Genomic DNA, 18,011 nt, shown 5'->3' on the forward strand with positions numbered 1-18,011 from the left:
GCAATGACCAATGAAATGCAAGGACAGGGGTGTTATAGGGCAGAGGTGCGAAAAGAAGCAGACATCCATCAGTGCAGGAGTGCTCTAACCTTTAGGGGACTTTGCTGTGCTCAGCGGAAGATGAACATCGGCTCAAGTGCTTATCTCTATGCTTGTCTTAGGTGCCTTTAAAAGAGAAGCATGCAAAGCAAAATAGTTTGATTTGTAGTATTTTAGATAGTATAGAAAATGGTTAACAAAGGTAAAGTAACTCTACTAGAAAATATTTAAATCTGGGAATGACTGTGGCCTTTTATGCTTTGCTTTCTTCAAGACATTGAGACTAACTTTATATTTTGTTTTATAAACAATATATACTTATTTTGCCTCCACTTAACACACTGCAGCAGTGTCAGTGAAACACATAACCAAGACCCTGAAACCATAGGTCAAATATAAACAAAAAAAACAAAACAAAACAAAAAAAACCTTAAAGCACATACAGACGTGTCTCATTGGATAGTGCACACTGGAAGGTGAGTTCTGAAGTACTTAAAGAGCTTTGCAGTTTCATCAGACAGATCTCATTGACCTCAATCTGAGGCCGGTTAAGGATCCTAATCTACTCACTTTCAATTATGTGCACAAGAACATACAGCATATGCTTATGTGTGTGAGAACTGAACCATGTGTCCTATACATTTTTCTACATAATTATATGTTCTCATATCCTTATTTTCACTTCATCTGTTGTTTTTATAAGTAAAATCCTTTTCAGAAGAGTGCCTTGAAGACTAAACTATTCGTGTTAACCTTACCTTCCTCGTTTAGGAAGTTGATAGTAATGAGTCACTGGTGTGAATGAACACACTGTTGCAGATCAACAGTGAGACAAATAGCTTTAGTCATGAGGATAATGCAGTTGTTTAAATGCCATTTGAGCCACATCTTTTTGTTACTTTATGTCTCTTCGTATTTGTATTTGTATAAATACAAAGAGACATAAAGTTAGAAATATTTCTGAGGGAATTATATTTCTTGCAATCCAACACATGATCATGACAAACACAAGTAATCACCAAATTTCTTCAGCTTTGAGTAGCATAAAAACATTTAAATAAGTCAGTCTTGAAGTCCCTATCTAAGTAGTTTAGGCAAATTTGTTCATGCTGACCTTCTGTAATTAATAGTTATCATAAGGTTTCTGTATTGACATTATGCAGTTATTGGGGTCCTTGTTCGGGATTGGATCACTCCTTTTAGAGAAATGCTTTCTCCCCTCTGCAGTGAAGTAACATGAGGATATGTGCATTGAATGTGCAAGTAAAACTTTAACCAGTTAGACTACTGCTAAATTTTTTTAAAAAGGCACTAAATACAAAAGTCCTTTCCTTCTTCCAGTCTGTTCTGTAAGTAGTTATTCTCTCCATGTATTAATGACATGGAAATTATGAGTTTTGTATTCTTCATCTATATTTTGTTTGTCTATGATTATGACTAACAAGACCTTCTAATTAAAACCCCCATCACGCTTTTCTGCAGCTACTTTAAAAATTTGGACAATGATTATGAAGGCCACTGAAATTTTTGCCATGTCAGTGATTTATATCTCAAGTGGGTTAAGATGGAGATCTAAACTTTGCCTTTGTGAAACATGTCATATCTTCTTTAACTATTTTGTTGCTTAACTTGTGTGCTTTAAGGTATTTTTCTATTGTATTGTAATCACTCCCTCAGTCTTTATTTAATTAAAAAGATGCCCCTATGTTCTTAAAATCGGAATTCTTCCTTGAAAATGAATTAGCTCTAAACAACCAAAATCTCTCCACAGGGATTTAAAGCAGGGGAGAGGATTTTTATCTTGCAGAGTAGTCCATTTCTCCCTCGAAATGTATGAAAAATTTATATATTCAACTTTTGGCCGAGGAGTCTGCAAATGTAGGTAAACATCTACATGATCAAACATAAATGTGGCCAAAAGTACTGCTCTTCCATTAACCACTTAGGCCTGATGCACTGCATATGATGTGATGAAGGCATTTATTTATATGAATTCCACTCAATATTACATCAAGTGGAATTCTTTCATAATTTTTCAGGACTGTTTTGTTCATTTCAACATAATTTTCACAACATAAGTGTTTCACTAGATGTGATATTTTTTATAGTAAATAAAATATATTTCTGTAAGTATTTTATGTTAACATTTGATTCTGTTTTACCTCTTTCAGGACTGTGTGTCATATTTGTGTGACTTTATCAGCAACAGCCTTAAATCTCATCTCAGTCACATCTCCTGTTCTGAGGCTGTATTTTTTTGTTTTAAGCTACCCTGCATGTTGTTCCAGGCAAACAAATGAGAACAGATGTTATTATAAAATATAGAGCTTTAATTTATTAGTTAGCAACATTGAGGAGGAAGAAAAGATAGTCATTTATACAAGTCATTACATTAACACCAACTGTGCATATCATACATCGCCTTAACCTGCCAAATGATGGACATCAAATATATGCCATCTTGTTTTTAGATTTCTTTTTTTTTTTTTAGAACTAGAGAGTGAAAAGTAAATCAGTCTTTCAGCGTTTCCCATCATAAAAAGGATCCATATTCCCAGAAGAAGAAAGACATTCAGTGACATCCACAGCAACATTGTATTTTAGACAAGTACCACATACATACACTGTACATGCCATGCATGTTGAAAATCCACCTTCTGAAGATTGTGTCTTAGGTTTCTCTTCAAGTTTGGTGGCGATCAGTTTGTTAGTGGTCAAACCTGTGACGTTTTCCTGTGCAGAAGTTCCTCAGTTTGAGTTTTGCATGAAGTTAGTGGCACCATTAACGTTGCAGAACGATTTCTGTAAGAAAGTTCTGTTGTTAATCGGTGACACAGTAAGAACAGCACCATTCATCATTTCCAAGCACTGCAAATCTATTAGTGTAGCTAGTTTACATAATTAGTTTTCACCAATATTTACATGAAAATGGTAGGAATGCAAAAAAAAAAAAAAAAAAGGAGAAAAGAAACTGTCTTTTATGGACATATGTTCTATGCCACAGGTACATGACAAAAATTTAATATAAGATTTATTAAAATCACCAATTTGGCAACAGAAGGTGCTTTGTCTAATATAATTTTTTTTTTTAAACACAAACCGTCACAAACTCACATATAGCTGCCTGCTGGAATATCTTATCTCCACAGAGAGAAAAAAAAAGGAGGCAATGTTATGTTTTTAGCTTTTTGTGTCATTGAAAGTATGTTTTTCTCTTTAAAAGAACAGCTTATCACAAAGATCACGTTTGTTAAGAACACAACATTGAGAGGTGATATTCACATACAGTATTAACAAAACAAACACTTGGCAGCAACTGATTATGGAAGAATATGAACGAGCGACGCAAAAAATCCTCCCTTCTTCCTGGCTGGACCACATCATGGACAGAAAGACGCCTTTCAGTCACATGTGCCTGTATATCTGCGACATGTTTGTCACAGCTCCAGTCTGTGGGCATTCCAGCTTTCCTCGTGTCTTTCTTTGTTATCTTTCTGCTTAATATTCTGCAGTAAACTTGCACTAACTTTTTCGTATATGCTAGTTCTGGTGCAGACATTAAGGGAAGTTCAAATAAGATGAAAACTTCCAGACTTGAGCTTAGATACTGAATACCGCCAGCAGTCAGATGATCCAACATGGTTGCCATAGACAGTTATGTTCATCGAGCCTTGTCCATGCGTGGATGCTCACAAAGTCCTGGGATATTGTTACGGTTTATAAAACACCAAACATAAAGGTCTTCTCAACATAATAACACACTGTAATAAACAATAACACTAACAATAATATTATAACAACAATATTTGCACAGATTTGATCTATTCACAAAAAACATGTTTTCTAGATAGGTACAAAGAATTACTTTTTACAACCTACAATAAATATTGTGTTTGTTTGTTTTTTTTTCCAACAGTTACATAGAAACTGATGCTTTCTGTTGCAGTGTCTGTGCCATCCTTTATGATAATCTGTCATTTGACTGGAGTCATTCTCCTAAATGGAGGGTAGTAGTATTTGGAAGGTTGTGTGAAAAGGTAGACGAGGGTGGTGTCTGAATATGACAGGTTGTGCACTGAGCTCCTCATGTCTCAGCTGGAGTTGTCTGCTCATCATGATGCCGGCGGTTTCGAGGCTTCTTCTGTTCTTTAAGCTCCTTCATGCTTTTGGCTTTGCTGTCTCCGAGGCTGCCGTCTCCATGCTGCCAGTAATCCTGGCAGTACTGGTTGATCAGCCCCATCTCTGGCTGGCTAAGGATGGTTAGCAGGTCCTTATACTGGCCGGCGCTCGGAGTCAAGGCACTTGACTGAAGTGGAGGGAGGGCCGGGCTGCCCGTCTCCACCAACACATTGTTGACTGTGCGACTGGAGAGCACCACAAGCTGCAGTTTCACCAGTGTGTGTTTGAAGTTCTTCTCTGTGGATGTGCACTGGTAAATGCCGTTGTCTGAGGACTGCAATGAGCGTATCAGAAGGCCTTCATCTGTTTTCAGGATGCGACCCTCTGAGCGAATCTGAAGGGAAAAAGATCATTTTTACAACTTAGAAAACAGTTCATATTTCCAGGCCTATACGGTTTGTGTTGTCATGTTGGCTGATGTCCTATCATGTGGTGAATCATGGGATTACTAACACTGAAGCATCAGTGTGTTACTGCTCAAGACAATGGAGGTTGAGCTGCTTTGAACTGATTTACATGCACTGGTACATACAGAGACACCAGAAAAAATATGGGGAGTCTTGAGATGATCGATAGATTAGACAAGAATAGAAAAAGTTTTCATAAATCTGTTTTCAGTTTTTGGACTTCTATTCATTCTAATCATTAAAAAAAAACCTTATATTCAAAGTAGGTAACTAGATATGTGAAATAAATGCATTTGAGTAGAGGTAAATGCAATATAAAATCAAAATAATCTAGTAAAGATATCTTAATATAGGATTTAAGTACAGCAGTGGAGTAAAGATATTAAGTTACTGCAGTGTACTCCCTTGCTGTAACTACTTCACAGCTACAGTGATGCTCACCTCCTTCCTCCTGTCACTGTTTTCCTTTTGGAGATGCCACTTAAGTGAGACATGAGGAGATCGAGCCTGGCACTCCAAGAATGTGGTACTTCCCTCCACTCCGTACTGAACCGTCTCCAGAGTATTCTTATTGCCTATAAAGCAATACATAAAACTCAGTTGTTCTTTCATATTTAGAAAAATATGGACTGCTCTGTGGTCTTTTTCCAAACTGATACTCACTGTTAGAGTTAAAACCTCGACACTGGCGTATTGGATTTCCATATTTTACATCCTGTCGACGGCTTCGTCTACAGGGGTTAAATCAGCAGCCGAAAATAAAACGTTAAGCTTCAACATTTCTTATTTTCATTTTAAAATAATTACCAACTTAGAAATTTATAGAAATACTAAGACTAAGGCCAAAGCATGCTCATCTGTGTAGTATGGAAACTCACCTCTTTGGTGAGGCAGAATATCTGGAGCAGGATTTTCCATCCCAGGCGCAGTACGGATCCCGAGCCAGACAGCAGTCAGCGCAGGCCTCCCCATACACATCACAGCGGTGGAGAGCCAGGTGGGTCACGCCCAAGACAGATCCAACATACAGTTGTTGCTATAAAAAATAAAACATACAAAAAAAAAAAAAAAAAGACACAAACTGAAAAGGCTATATCAGATTTAAACCTTTTTAATATTAGTTATCCAAAAATAAGTGAATTTAACACGATATTTAAAGGCTCAGATTAGGTTGACTTGCCCAGAAGCACATTTACTGATGCATTCACACCACTGCTGCCACTGACCGCATACTAATGCACATTAAGACCTTCTGCAAATCAATCCCACATCTGAATAGTAAGCATTTTAAATCTGTAAATGTACACCTACAGTGCCGTGCTCGTCAGAAAGAGCACGTTGCCTGCATTCTACAAAACACACGTATCCCTCAAAAGCTACTAGTGATGTGAGACTCTTTTGTGTTTTTAAAATGAACATGAAGTCAAGCAACTACAACATTACATCACTACTGAATACCGAGTTATTCAATTAGGAGATAAAATTAAATGAACTTTCTTGCCCCAGTGGTATATGGGATTAATCATTTGATTTAATGACAACACGTTTATAATTTTTAGATGGGATTATTATTATTTCTAATAAACTATCCTCAGGAATTCACTTCAAAGTAACTTACCCGTTTTGATGAAATCTTCATGGTGGTAATTGGGGTGGGAACCTGCAGTGATACAGTTAACAACTTTACACAAACCGATAATTATGGCTGTGTTAGAGTCTTCTGTCATAGATAACCTAATTATAGAATCATGATTAGACTGCAAGGCTTACCTTGAATACCTCCACCTCCTCCAATACCAGCTCTTCTGTCTGCAAGTCATCTCTGGGCAGAACAATGACTTTCTGAACTGATCCTCGATCTGAAATACCATAAAAAAGTAGTTTTGCTTCATTATCATATTAAGTTTAGTCCTGAAAAATACTTCCTCTAAAGCCTACCATATAGAACTGCTTTGATAAATCCCACAATCTGACTCATTTTTACTTAAAAAGCTGATTATGCAACGTGTGTGAATATGGCGGCAGCATGGAAACGCCTAAAGCACTGACCTGTGCCAAGGAAAAGCACTTCGTAGCTGCCATCAGCAGCTCTCACTTGGTCAACAGCAATTGTGGTGAACTCGTAGTCCACGTTGGTTCTGACCACCAGGGGGCGCTTGTGCACTGGGTATACAGCATTGAACATGGTGGGGTGGTTTCTCATGAAGTTGATAACCTCATCTGGGTAGTCCTTTGTAGATTTCATGTTAGGAGTGAAAGTGCCTCCAGGACACTGTAAGCAGATGTAAAAAACAAAACAAAACAAACACAAATAAAGTCAAATCTTCCCCTGTGCAGTTCTTGGTGGCTTATGGTTAAAAACACTTATTTTCTGTTTTCTTAAACATACCGTGCCAGGTCGAGGATAAGGGATCTTCCCAGAGTATGCCACCCATTGGTAGTTGGGCCCTTCCTTGTGGGCAAACGGTCCATTGAAGACCATACGGATGTCTGCCATGGAGTAAACACACACTGCCGAGCCTTTAAATACAGATCTAGAGAAGGACAGGTAAAAATTGGACATTAGCCAGAGGATACTGGTTATCTCACTTTATGAGATAATGACTGTAAAGTCTCTCTGTAGATGGGGGAGCTGACTTTCTTCCCACATACTCAATCTGCCTCTGACAGGGACACACTTGCACATTATGACACACAAATGCAAACTCAAACTGATTTAAGTTGAGTCAAGCTGTCTGACACACAAACATACAAACACCCACATATGGCAGAGAATCACCACGGTAAGGGCTCTTTCTGTGGTGCGGTGGGTGTAGTGTGTTTGTGCCTCCTGTCATGGGCCCCTATCATTAACACCACATGTGTTTTTATCCGCTGGGTTTAATATGACTGATTCCTATGGTGAGGATGGAGACAATACCTGTATTTCATTCATAAATACATTAATCATGGCAAGTTTATTATATGTCTGTGCACACCTCTTCCTGCTTGTGTGCCAAAAAGAGTCTCAGTTTCCAAGTCTTGAATTTTAATGCAAAGTGCTGAATGACAACTTGCTGTCAAACCTGACCAGCTCTGATATACTATAGACTCAGTCAGCCTTTCAGAGATCTGCCTCTCCCTCTGGGCTGCACATTCACTTTCTGTCTTGTCTTTGTAGCCCAAGTGTGACAGGCCGTACAGCATTTCAACATAGCGAGTGCAGAAACCTTCAGGCTGAGTGAAAATGAGAAACCAAAATATACTCTGCATCCAAACTGAGGTCAGAGAGTTTGAGAAAGTCATCCCTCACTCACCCTGAAACCGAGAAGACTCCATAGATGACCGGATTCTTGGTGTCCTGAGTTGGCTGGATGTATACATCTCCTAATAGATAATGACAAAATTTGTTGCAGTTATGAACCAAATAATAGAGATACAACATTTTTTTTTAAGTAAATATTCAATCAAAAGCAAGCATTTTTGTATATTCAGTGTGAAAGGTTGAATAATCATTTTATAGAAAACAACAACAAAAAAATAGTATCTCTTATTAAATGATCCCAAAATTTTATGTTGGTTCCACCCCACTCCAATCCTAATTATGACATGGAGACTTTTTGTTTCCTTCGAGGGGGAGTTAAGAGCTCCACATGAACTGTGGTTACCAGAGCTCAATAAGACGCTGAATCCAAACTCTTCTAAAGCTGAAACTACAGTACCGGAGTCTCAGCAGGGAATAGAAGTGTAATAGAGATGTCTGGTGAAACATGGCTTTAATAAGAGCCATATGCATCCAGTGACTATGGGACTGAGGAAATGGTGAACCCTGACTATCCTCTGATGGCTTCATGAGAGAAATGTGTAAGGAAAAACAATATAGAGGAAAACTGATATAAATTTAAAAGTAGACAGGCTGAGTACACACAAGTCCGTTTAATGTTTCAAATCAATGGGAAACTAGTACAAGGAGCTTGGATCACTTGTTTGAAAGAGCCTTGACCAGTAAGGACAAATAATTGCCTGTAATCAAGTCTTTAGAAAGCCCCATTACAGGGGAAAGGTATAGAATCTGATCCTCTCTTTTTTAACCTTAGATCTTTTCATAGTTACTCATGAAGATAAAAGCAGGGTGTTAATCTGACACAAAGCAACAAGATGTAGAGCTGAAGCTCGGACTTTTCCTTCATGTATCACCTGAATGAACTTGACAAGCAACAAAGCACAATTATCCATGGAGAACTGAAGGTGAAATATAATAGCCCTCAATTCGACCTGCGTCTTTTTGGCTTTAACTATACAAGCATCAGACAGGAGAAGACTCAGTTTTACACGGCTTGCATGCAAACATCATTTCTGACTCAGCAAAGTTTTAGAAAAAACAAGCTCCCTTTTGATCATGACTTTGAATTCTAGAAAGAAAGAAATAAGAAGACAATAAATCTCAACTCGTGCCAAGGTATGAAAATGACAGGTAATGGCTGCTCAGTAAAGTAAAAATTAACTTTTGGCAAACAAAGTAGGAATTCATAACCCATCTGACGCCAGTTTGACAAACCTTCTGGCAATAGAACAAGAAAAAAGAAATAAATCAGCAGAGAACTGGAACCAGTTTCGTCATTCCAACTTTTGTTTCTGATGAATCAGATCAGACCGAGTCTGGCTTTATTACTCTGGTGTTTGCAGTGAAAAATCTAAAACTGCTATGAGCACAGTGACACAAAGAACTGGAGTAAATGTGAATGGGCATAAAGAAAATGTGAATTGTATGATCAGTAAATAGTCACCAGAGAAAAAACAAATTTTGTCACATCGTCTTGTCTCTAACGCAAACAGATGCACATCTACTGTAAATGTGTTTTGGAAATGTAACAGTTGAAAGCAATTACAGATGGAAAAAAAACACAACAAAATAATCAAAGAAACAAGAAAAACATCTGGTTTCTTTGTGGGGTTGTAGGATGAGAGTACAGGGACATAAAGAAAAACTGAAACAATATTTTAGTCCATAATTACATTTCAGAAAAGGCTGTAAAATTTCAAACCCCATAAATCTATTCTATGTTTTTGTCTGGCAGACTTTTTCATTACTTTTACATTTGGGCATTCCTCTGCCTTTTTGTGACACTTTTCTCTCTCCAAAAACACTGAACTTCTTCTCATCTGTTAGCATTACCATCTGAATCTACTTCAGTCTTTCCCTCGAGTCCTCATACAACCACTCTGACGCTTCTGCTGGGCTTCATCAGGACCGGCAGTCCTGGAGACAGACTGCCTGTGGTTTGTGGGAAGAACGACCACAGTGCTGTGGGATGTTTTATTGCACCTCAGAACTCACAATGACCTCAGTACGAGTGCTCATCTGCACCGCGGCTGCAACTGACCTGCTCCACTGTGGAGAGACTGCGGAAAGTACAGCAACACTGACAGATGAGTGCTTCTCTGTCACAGCTCCGAGTGCTCTTGATGGATAAACATTTGCAAAACCTCATCACATCACGATATTTCTACAGATTCAGATCACAGCTGTGTTAAATGGAAAGTTGCTGAGTTGTATGGCTGTTCAGCTGTGACTTGTTCATTTAGACAGTTTAAGCAGTGCTTTAAAAAGAACCATGCTTGTGCCTGCAAAATGTGTGTAGAATAATCAAACTGAATTAGGGTACAGTAGCTCCTACTAGAAAACATCAAATAGCACAATAGCATATGAGGCACACACATGCCTATGGCAGACTATGTTGGATTGAATAAAAATAATTTTTTGTCATATTTGCAGAAATGATCTGTGTAATGTCTAAAACGGACATTACAGTCTTTCCCCCACAATTTGCTTAATTGAAAAACAACCAATCAATATTAGAAATAGTATTTGGTGTCAATCATTTCCGCTGCTAGCTTATACCACACAACGGTCTCTGCAGAGAGGAGCTTAGCAGAGCAGAGATGGAGAAGAAGTCTACCATTTTCTCAAGATAATCAAATTTAATGTTCTGACCATAGACTGTATATAAAAAGATGGATGCAGCCTCCGGGACGTCACCCATAGGTTTCTAAAGAGCTGAATTGAAATTCGGTGGGCGGTTCCTACCATCGCCATCTTGGTAGGGTCATAGAGCTGAGACAGGTGGGGGGGGGGGGGGGGGGGGGGGGGGGGGGGGGGGGGGGCTGTGAGCGTCATGGTGGGTGATTGACATCTGAGCTATAGCTCAGAAGTCCTATAGCTAGGGATGGTTAGCATCCCTTAGTTATGCTGCTATAGGTTTAGACTGCTGAGGGACATTTCCTGATACACTGAGCTTCTTTCTTTTTCTCTTTATCTCTTTCTTTTACCCCCCCCCATAACAGTGTTGCATCATTAACATGTATGTCTCCTGTCTCAGCAGGTCTCCCTGGCCGGGAGTAGCAGTTCCTGTTGTCTGTTGTCTTTCTGTCCTCTTCCCCCCACACAGCAGAGGCAGATGGCTGCCTGTCCTGAGCCGGGTTCTGCCGGAGGTTTCCTTCCTGTTAAAAGGGAGTTTTTTCCTTCCCACTGTTGCCAGTGTGCTTGCTCAGGATGGGAGATTGAGTTGGACTCAACTCAATCTGTTGGTTTCCTTATATAGGCTGTTATGAATTGGCCTTCATTATGTTTTCCCCTCTGTCTGTAAAGCGTCTTGAGATGGCATTGCCGTGATTTGACGCTATATAAATAAAGTTGAATTGAATTGAATTGAATTGAGCTGCCTGTAGCTAAGAGCTAACTGAGCTGACCTGGAGATAACAGGAGCTAACCAGCTAACGGAGGTAAGCAAGCTAAAGCTAAGTCACATTGTTAACTGGCTAAAAACCGCGGTTGTTCTACATCCTTCTTATTTGAAGCGGGAGATTGGGTACCTGTCGATCAAAAGGACACACCCCTAAATATGCCAAATTTTGAGATTAAATTACTTTTAAGTGGGCGAGTTAGAAAAAAATTCACTCCCCCACAGTTGTCATGAAGGTAAACCTGACCTATTAAACTGAAAATGGATTTTTGTACAAGGCTGTAAACATGTTTATTTCTCCTGTCAAGTCGAAATTTTTAACATGGGAGTCTATGGAGACTTGCGCTGTTTTACAGCCAGCCCCTAGTGGATAAAGGGGGAACTGCAGTTTCATGCCCCTCCCTGAGCCGTCACCTTATCGTGGTGGAGGGGTTTGTGCGTCCCGAAGATCCTGGCAGCTATGCTGTCGGGGGCTTTATGCCCCTGGTAGGGTCACCCATGGCAAACAGGTGTCTAGGGTAGGGACCAGACCAAGCACGGCTCATCGACGTCTATGATGACGACCAACCTGGGCATGAATGTTCCCTTGCCCGGACGCGGGTTACCGGGACCCCCCTCTGGAGCCAGGCCTGGAGGTGGGGTACGAGAGCGAGCATCTGGTGGCCGGTCCTTCGCCCATGGGGCCCGGTCGGGCTCAGCCCGATAGGGTTACATGGGCCCCACCTCCCGTGGGCTCACCATCTGCGGGAGGAGACGTAGGGGTCGGGTGCAATGTGAGCTGGGCGGCAGCAAGGGGCGGGGACCCTGGCGGTCCGATCCCCGGCTGCAGAAGCTGGCTCTAGGGACGTGGAACGTCACCTCTCTAGTGGGGAAGGAGCCTGAGCTTGTGCGCGAGGTTGAGCGGTTCCGGCTAGATATAGTTGGACTCACCTCGACGCATGGCTTGGGCTCTGGAACCAGTACCCTCGAAAGGGGCTGGACTTTCTTCCACTCTGGAGTTGCTCATGGTGCCGAGCAGGTGTGGGCATTCTCATCAGCCCCCAGCTTGGTGCCTGCACGTTGGGTGGTTGGTTTACCCCGGTGGATGAAAGGGTAGTTTCCCTCCGCCTCCAGGTGGAGGGACGGGTCCTGACTGTTGTCTGTGCTTATGCACCGAACAGCAGTTCAGAGTACCCACCCTTTCTGGAGTCCTTGGAGGGAGTGCTGGAGGGTGCTCCTTCTGGGGACTCCATTGTTCTGCTGGGGGACTTCAATGCTCACGTGGGCAATGACAGTGAGACCTGGAGGGGAGTGATTGGGAGGCATGGTCCCCCCCCTCTGAACCCAAATGGTGTTTTGTTATTGGACTTCTGTGCTCATCATGGATTGTCCATAACGAACACCATGTCCCAACATAAGAGTGTCCATATGTACACCTGGCATCAGGATTCCCTGGGCCGCAGTTCGATGATCGATTTTGTAGTCGTATCGTCGGACCTGCGGCCACATGCCTTGGACACTCGGGTGAAGAGGGGGGCAGAGCTGTCAACTAATCACCACCTGGTGGTGAGTTGGCTCAGATGGTGGGGGAGGAAGCCGGTCAGATCTGGCAGGCCCAAACGTGTTGTGAGGGTCTGCTGGGAACGTCTGGCTGAGTCCCCTGTCAGAGCGAGCTTCAACTCCCACCTTCAGCAGAGCTTCGAACATGTCCCGAGTGAGGCGGGGGACATTGAGTCCGAATGGGCTGTGTTCCATGCCTCTATTGCTGAGGCGGCCGGCCGGAGCTGTGGCTGTAAGGTCATTGGTGCCTGTCGTGGCGGTAATCCCAGGACTCGTTGGTGGACACCAGCAGTGAGGGATGCCGTCAAGCTGAAGAAGGAGTCCTATCGGGCCTTCTTGGCCTGTGGGACTCTGGAGGCAGCTGATGGGTACCGGCGGGCTAAGCGGCATGCGGCTTCGGCTGTTGCCGAGGCAAAAACTCGGGCATGGGAGGAGTTCAGCGAGGCCATGGAGAAAGACTTCCGGACGGCTTCAAGGAGATTCTGGGCCGCCATACGGCGGCTCAGGAGGGGGAAGCAGTGCTCCATCAATACTGTGTACAGTGGAGGTGGGGAGCTGCTGACCTCAACTCAGGATGCAGTGGGTCGGTGGAAGGAATGATTCGAAGACCTCCTCAATCCTACCAACACGTCTTCCGATGAGGAAGCAGAGCTGGTGGACTCAGGGGTGGACTCTCCTATCTCTGGGGCTGAAGTCGCTGAGGTGGTCAAAAAGCTCCTTGGCGGCAAGGCCCCGGGGGTGGATGAGATCTGCCCGGAGTTCCTTAAGGCTCTGGATGCTGTGGGGCTGTCCTGGCTGACACGCCTCTGCAGCATCGCGTGGACATCGGGGGCAGTACCGCTGGATTGGCAGACTGGGGTGGTGGTCCCCCTTTTTAAGAAGGGGACCGGAGGGTGTGTTCCAATTACAGGGGAATCACACTCCTCAGCCTCCCTGGTAAGGTCTATTCAGGGGTCCTGGAGAGGAGGGTCCGCCGGATAGTCGAATCCCGGATTGAGGAGGAGCAGTGTGGTTTTCGTCCTGGTCGCGGAACAGTGGACCAGCTCTATACCCTCTTTGGGATCCTGGAGGGGGCATGGGAGTTTGCCCAACCAGTCTACATGTGTTTTGTCTACATGTGTTTTGTGTTGGAGCAGGAAATCTTCTAAAATATAAGGGACTCGGAAACACCTTGCTGTACTATTCCACTCATAATCATTCAGAGTTAAGACAACATCCTTGTTTTGGGGAGATGTGAATGGACTTGAAAGGATCCTTGCATCCCTTTGTCCACTGAGCAGCAAAGAAAAGTGCAGTAAGTGTCATGTAAGCCACACGATTTAGCCATTTGTAGCAACCAGTCGCTCTACTAAGGTTAGCATGATTATTTTCTATTCTCTTTCTTAGTTCATCACAGTGGTGGAAAAGTTTAAACCAGAAAGGCTTTAGGGTGAATGGCTTGTACATAGGACTTTCCCTCATTAAACATGGAAACTATCACATGAAAAGAAGTTTCTAATTTGCATTTGTTTCATAAAAATTCATCCGATGGGACCAAACGATGACAATTAAAAAATAAATCTTCCATTAGGGTGGTGTGCCCCTAAAGCCTCATGATTTTCTTGCTTTTGGATGTATGATGTATGATGTGTTGTGCTTCAACCACTCACTAATGCTATTTCTAACAAATACAATGGATGTACAAGCTGATGATGCTGAACATGAACCATAGTCAATGTGACATAATCAGGAAAAACACTTTTTATAGAAAAGGAGGATTTTCCATATTACCTGTAATTTAATTGCATTTCTTAATCTCTGAATATATTTTCACAACACATTGAATAAATCATTTTAAACCATTTTTGAGGACATTTTTGTACCTTTAAGGTTTCTTCTTGATAGAAATTTTAGCTCAACGTCTAAATATTTCTTTTCAAGATCATTAAACATTAGATTTACTCCCAGAAATATGAGTAAACATGTCTTTTGGAAAATACTAGTGGAAAGCAGCAAAAAAAAAAAAAACAAAAACCTAAAACCAAATGCGCATACCAGTTTTTATTTTAATATCAGGGATGCAATACATTCCTGCTTAATCCTGCGTGTCATGTGAATGACAGAAGGACTGGGATGATCCATAGGGGGCTGGATTGGGTCCAATTCCAAATGCTGATTCCTTATATTACTCTCTGTGGATATATATGCATATATATTATATTTAAAACACTAAATGCAAAACTCAGTGCAACATTGACTGTTTTAAAACATAAAATGTGACTGTGCCAGAGTGAGAAGAACAGTTTTATATAAAGGTACATTCTGCCCTCGAGCCGTGCTAATATTTAAAGTAATACAAATGTCAAGATTAACATGTATGACTTGGTGATACCTTAATCTAAAGCTGCAGCTTTGCTCAGAAGAAATGTGCTGGATGTAGCAGGATATGTGTTCCTACAGTACAGTAAGCTGTTGGCCCACACACACACACACACACACACACACACACACACACACACACACACACACACACACACACACACACACACACACACACACACACACACACACACACACACTCATACTCCATCAAAATCTGGGTAAACATGGATTAACATCATGGTAAAAATATGCAAAGCAAATGTGAAGTGAATTCTACAAATGACAAAGTTGTTGATACTGAATATGTCAACATGGGGTCCATCTGCAGAGCCTTGTTTTGAGTAGTTGTGGTTACGCGGTCATTTATGAATGCTCTTTCCATCTGCTGGGTTTCTCTGTGAGTCACGGATACGTTCATTATGTGCTTCACGCTAGCTCCCAGCAGATCCATTACAAGCTCCCTAAATTGTGGAAATCGATCTGTAAAATGCTACAGTTGCAGCGCTTTCCCTAATAGTTTTGAAATGTGCAGCTTTGGATCTGTTATAAGAGTGTGAGTGGGCAACAGGTGGTGCATTCAGGACGCAAATGATGAAGGGATGAGGCATAGTTAAGAGATGACAGGAAGCATTACCGATGCTTGGCTATGGAAAGGGGTGGAGGGAGAATCCTTAATGCGGAAAATAGTGTTTTCTAAACTTACTTAGTTCATCAAAGTGTGTCTCGATTCCATCAGCTCCAGGCACCGAGCAAATGAGGCGAGCTTTGAGAAATGTGCTCCACTTATTAACCAGGCAGCAGTGTCCACCGTCGTCATTCTGTAAGGCAGATATGTGTATAAATTAATCTCATAGTATTCAAACAACCAATCAAAGGCAGCGACCCAACAATATCTGAATAACAGCTGTTTGAAACAACGAACTAACTGAAGTGAGACTATGGCCGAACCATCAGCTTTGTGTTTCAGTCTGACCAATCTGCACAGGAGGTCAGCCAACTGCTACTGAGGTAAAGAGTCAAGCCCTGGGAAAAAGGATTCCTGGGTTAGAGTTCAACACAGTCCAGATGAGTTTTGGTGCTTGAAGAAACACACTTTGTGTGAATTATTACCTTCTGCAATAAAGGCCAAGAAGGAATTTTGTTTTCAGAGCTTCTTGTGGACTTTGGGTGGGAGCATGACATCCTTAAATATCTTCCAGAAATTATTCACATTAACTTTTGGTATCCATGGAAGGCATTATTACCTTTGCCAACTTATCTGTCTGTCTGTTATCAACTTCATGCAAAAAGTACTGGGCAGATTTTTGTGAGTTTTTTTTTTCCTTAGAATGGGTCTTGGTCTAACTAACTTAAATTCCATTAAGTTGGGAAAGATCTGGAAGAAATTGTGGACACATTAGTATTTTCTTTTAAAGATTCTTCACAATATGGGTAAAATGGGCTGCTTAATGGAGGTCTCCGCTCTCTGAGTGCTTTTCTAGTTAATTGCATTTTATGTTATTTATTTACCCAATTATGTCCTTATCTGTGCACTAAGTCCAAAACATACCTTGATGGTACATTGAGGGGGGATACAAGGAGTGATCTCATACAACTAAAAATATTCCAGTGTGAACATCTAAGAATGCTACTGGCTACATTTGCGTCAGAGCACTGCTGCACCTCAGTGAAAAGCTGCAGACATTTATTCTTGTTTAATACATTCCTTCTGAATTGCACTCATAAGATGTAATGTGCAAACTGTTTGTAAGATTTTTTATCTGAGGTCCATGCACTTAAGGTTCTATAGTATCATCATTTGTACAAGTCTGATTAAACATAGCTCTAACTTTATAGGAACGGTGATGAATCCACTCAAAAGATATGCAAGTTGGAGCAAAAGGACAAAGTAATGCAGTCAACAAGTCAACGGTCTACAAGTAAGGTTTACTGTTTTATTTAATTTATTTAGTGAACTTCGCTAAAGGCTTGTTTTTTGCATCGACATACTGTAAGAGGGGCTGTCAAAGTGTAATCTACAGTTTTATTTAAAACGTGGATCAATTTTTGTCTTCAAATAAAAGTAACTTCAAATAATATTGAGCCTTTAATAGAATCTGTTTAAACTAGTCAATGTCCAAGACAGAAAATCTAAACTTATAAGGCTTGTGGTAATTCTGATAATGCTGACGGTAAGCTATGACTAGGATTTAAACCCCCGAGCTCCTGCCCCACCGACAGCAACAGTATCACTCTACAGCATGTCATTTTTACAACCAAAATTTCTCAAAAACACCAATTTGGATGGATTTTTGGCAGATGTCAACTGTACTAGAATAACAGTGTTATAACTATAACAGTGCAGTGTTATAGTCTATTATATATAATAACTGAATGGTTGGTGCAATGTACAGTTGTTATCGTTGGAACAAAATAGTGAATTGTTGGCCAGTGAATGTGTTGCTTATGATGCTGGAAACTGTTCATACTGGGCTCTGAGACCACTTGTTTCCTGTGATCTCACTTCAGATTTAACCTGATATGTTTAATCACATCTTTTATGTTTCATATCATCAGGGTTTTTTATATTGACACTTTTATAAAATGCCACTGTTTCTGAAGTTATGTAACAACTGGTTTAGTGCTCCCGGCAGGCAGTAAAAAAAGGAAACAAGTCTGTCAATTCCAGATTAAATTAATCCATTTTGTTCCACTATTCTCTGTTTTAAAAATGCCATTTCTTTCTTATTTTTTTCTCCATATTCTTTCTCTGAGTCATCTGTTT

At 41.1% G+C, this 18,011-nt stretch overlaps 1 protein-coding gene across 2 annotated transcripts in view; it reads right to left on the bottom strand.

Moving 5' to 3' along the window:
- Nucleotides 1-2,372: 2,372 nt before the first annotated feature.
- The window catches only part of LOC306756981 (semaphorin-3F-like), a 53,046-nt gene continuing 37,407 nt past the window's right edge, over nt 2,373-18,011 (bottom strand). For both annotated transcript variants that reach the window (XM_079241940.1, XM_079241939.1), the window contains exons 9-18: nt 15,951-16,065; nt 7,922-7,991; nt 7,015-7,159; nt 6,675-6,897; nt 6,396-6,484; nt 6,244-6,285; nt 5,504-5,661; nt 5,289-5,356; nt 5,067-5,200; nt 2,373-4,552 (exon numbers count right to left, since the gene is read on the bottom strand). In XM_079241940.1, the coding sequence (XP_079098066.1) occupies nt 4,124-4,552; nt 5,067-5,200; nt 5,289-5,356; nt 5,504-5,661; nt 6,244-6,285; nt 6,396-6,484; nt 6,675-6,897; nt 7,015-7,159; nt 7,922-7,991; nt 15,951-16,065 (1,473 nt within the window). In that variant the 3' untranslated portion in view covers nt 2,373-4,123. The remainder of the gene's footprint in view (nt 4,553-5,066; nt 5,201-5,288; nt 5,357-5,503; nt 5,662-6,243; nt 6,286-6,395; nt 6,485-6,674; nt 6,898-7,014; nt 7,160-7,921; nt 7,992-15,950; nt 16,066-18,011) is intronic.

Source organism: Telmatherina bonti (assembly GCF_933228915.1).
Source record: "Telmatherina bonti genome assembly, chromosome: 6".
NCBI lineage: Eukaryota > Metazoa > Chordata > Actinopteri > Atheriniformes > Telmatherinidae > Telmatherina > Telmatherina bonti.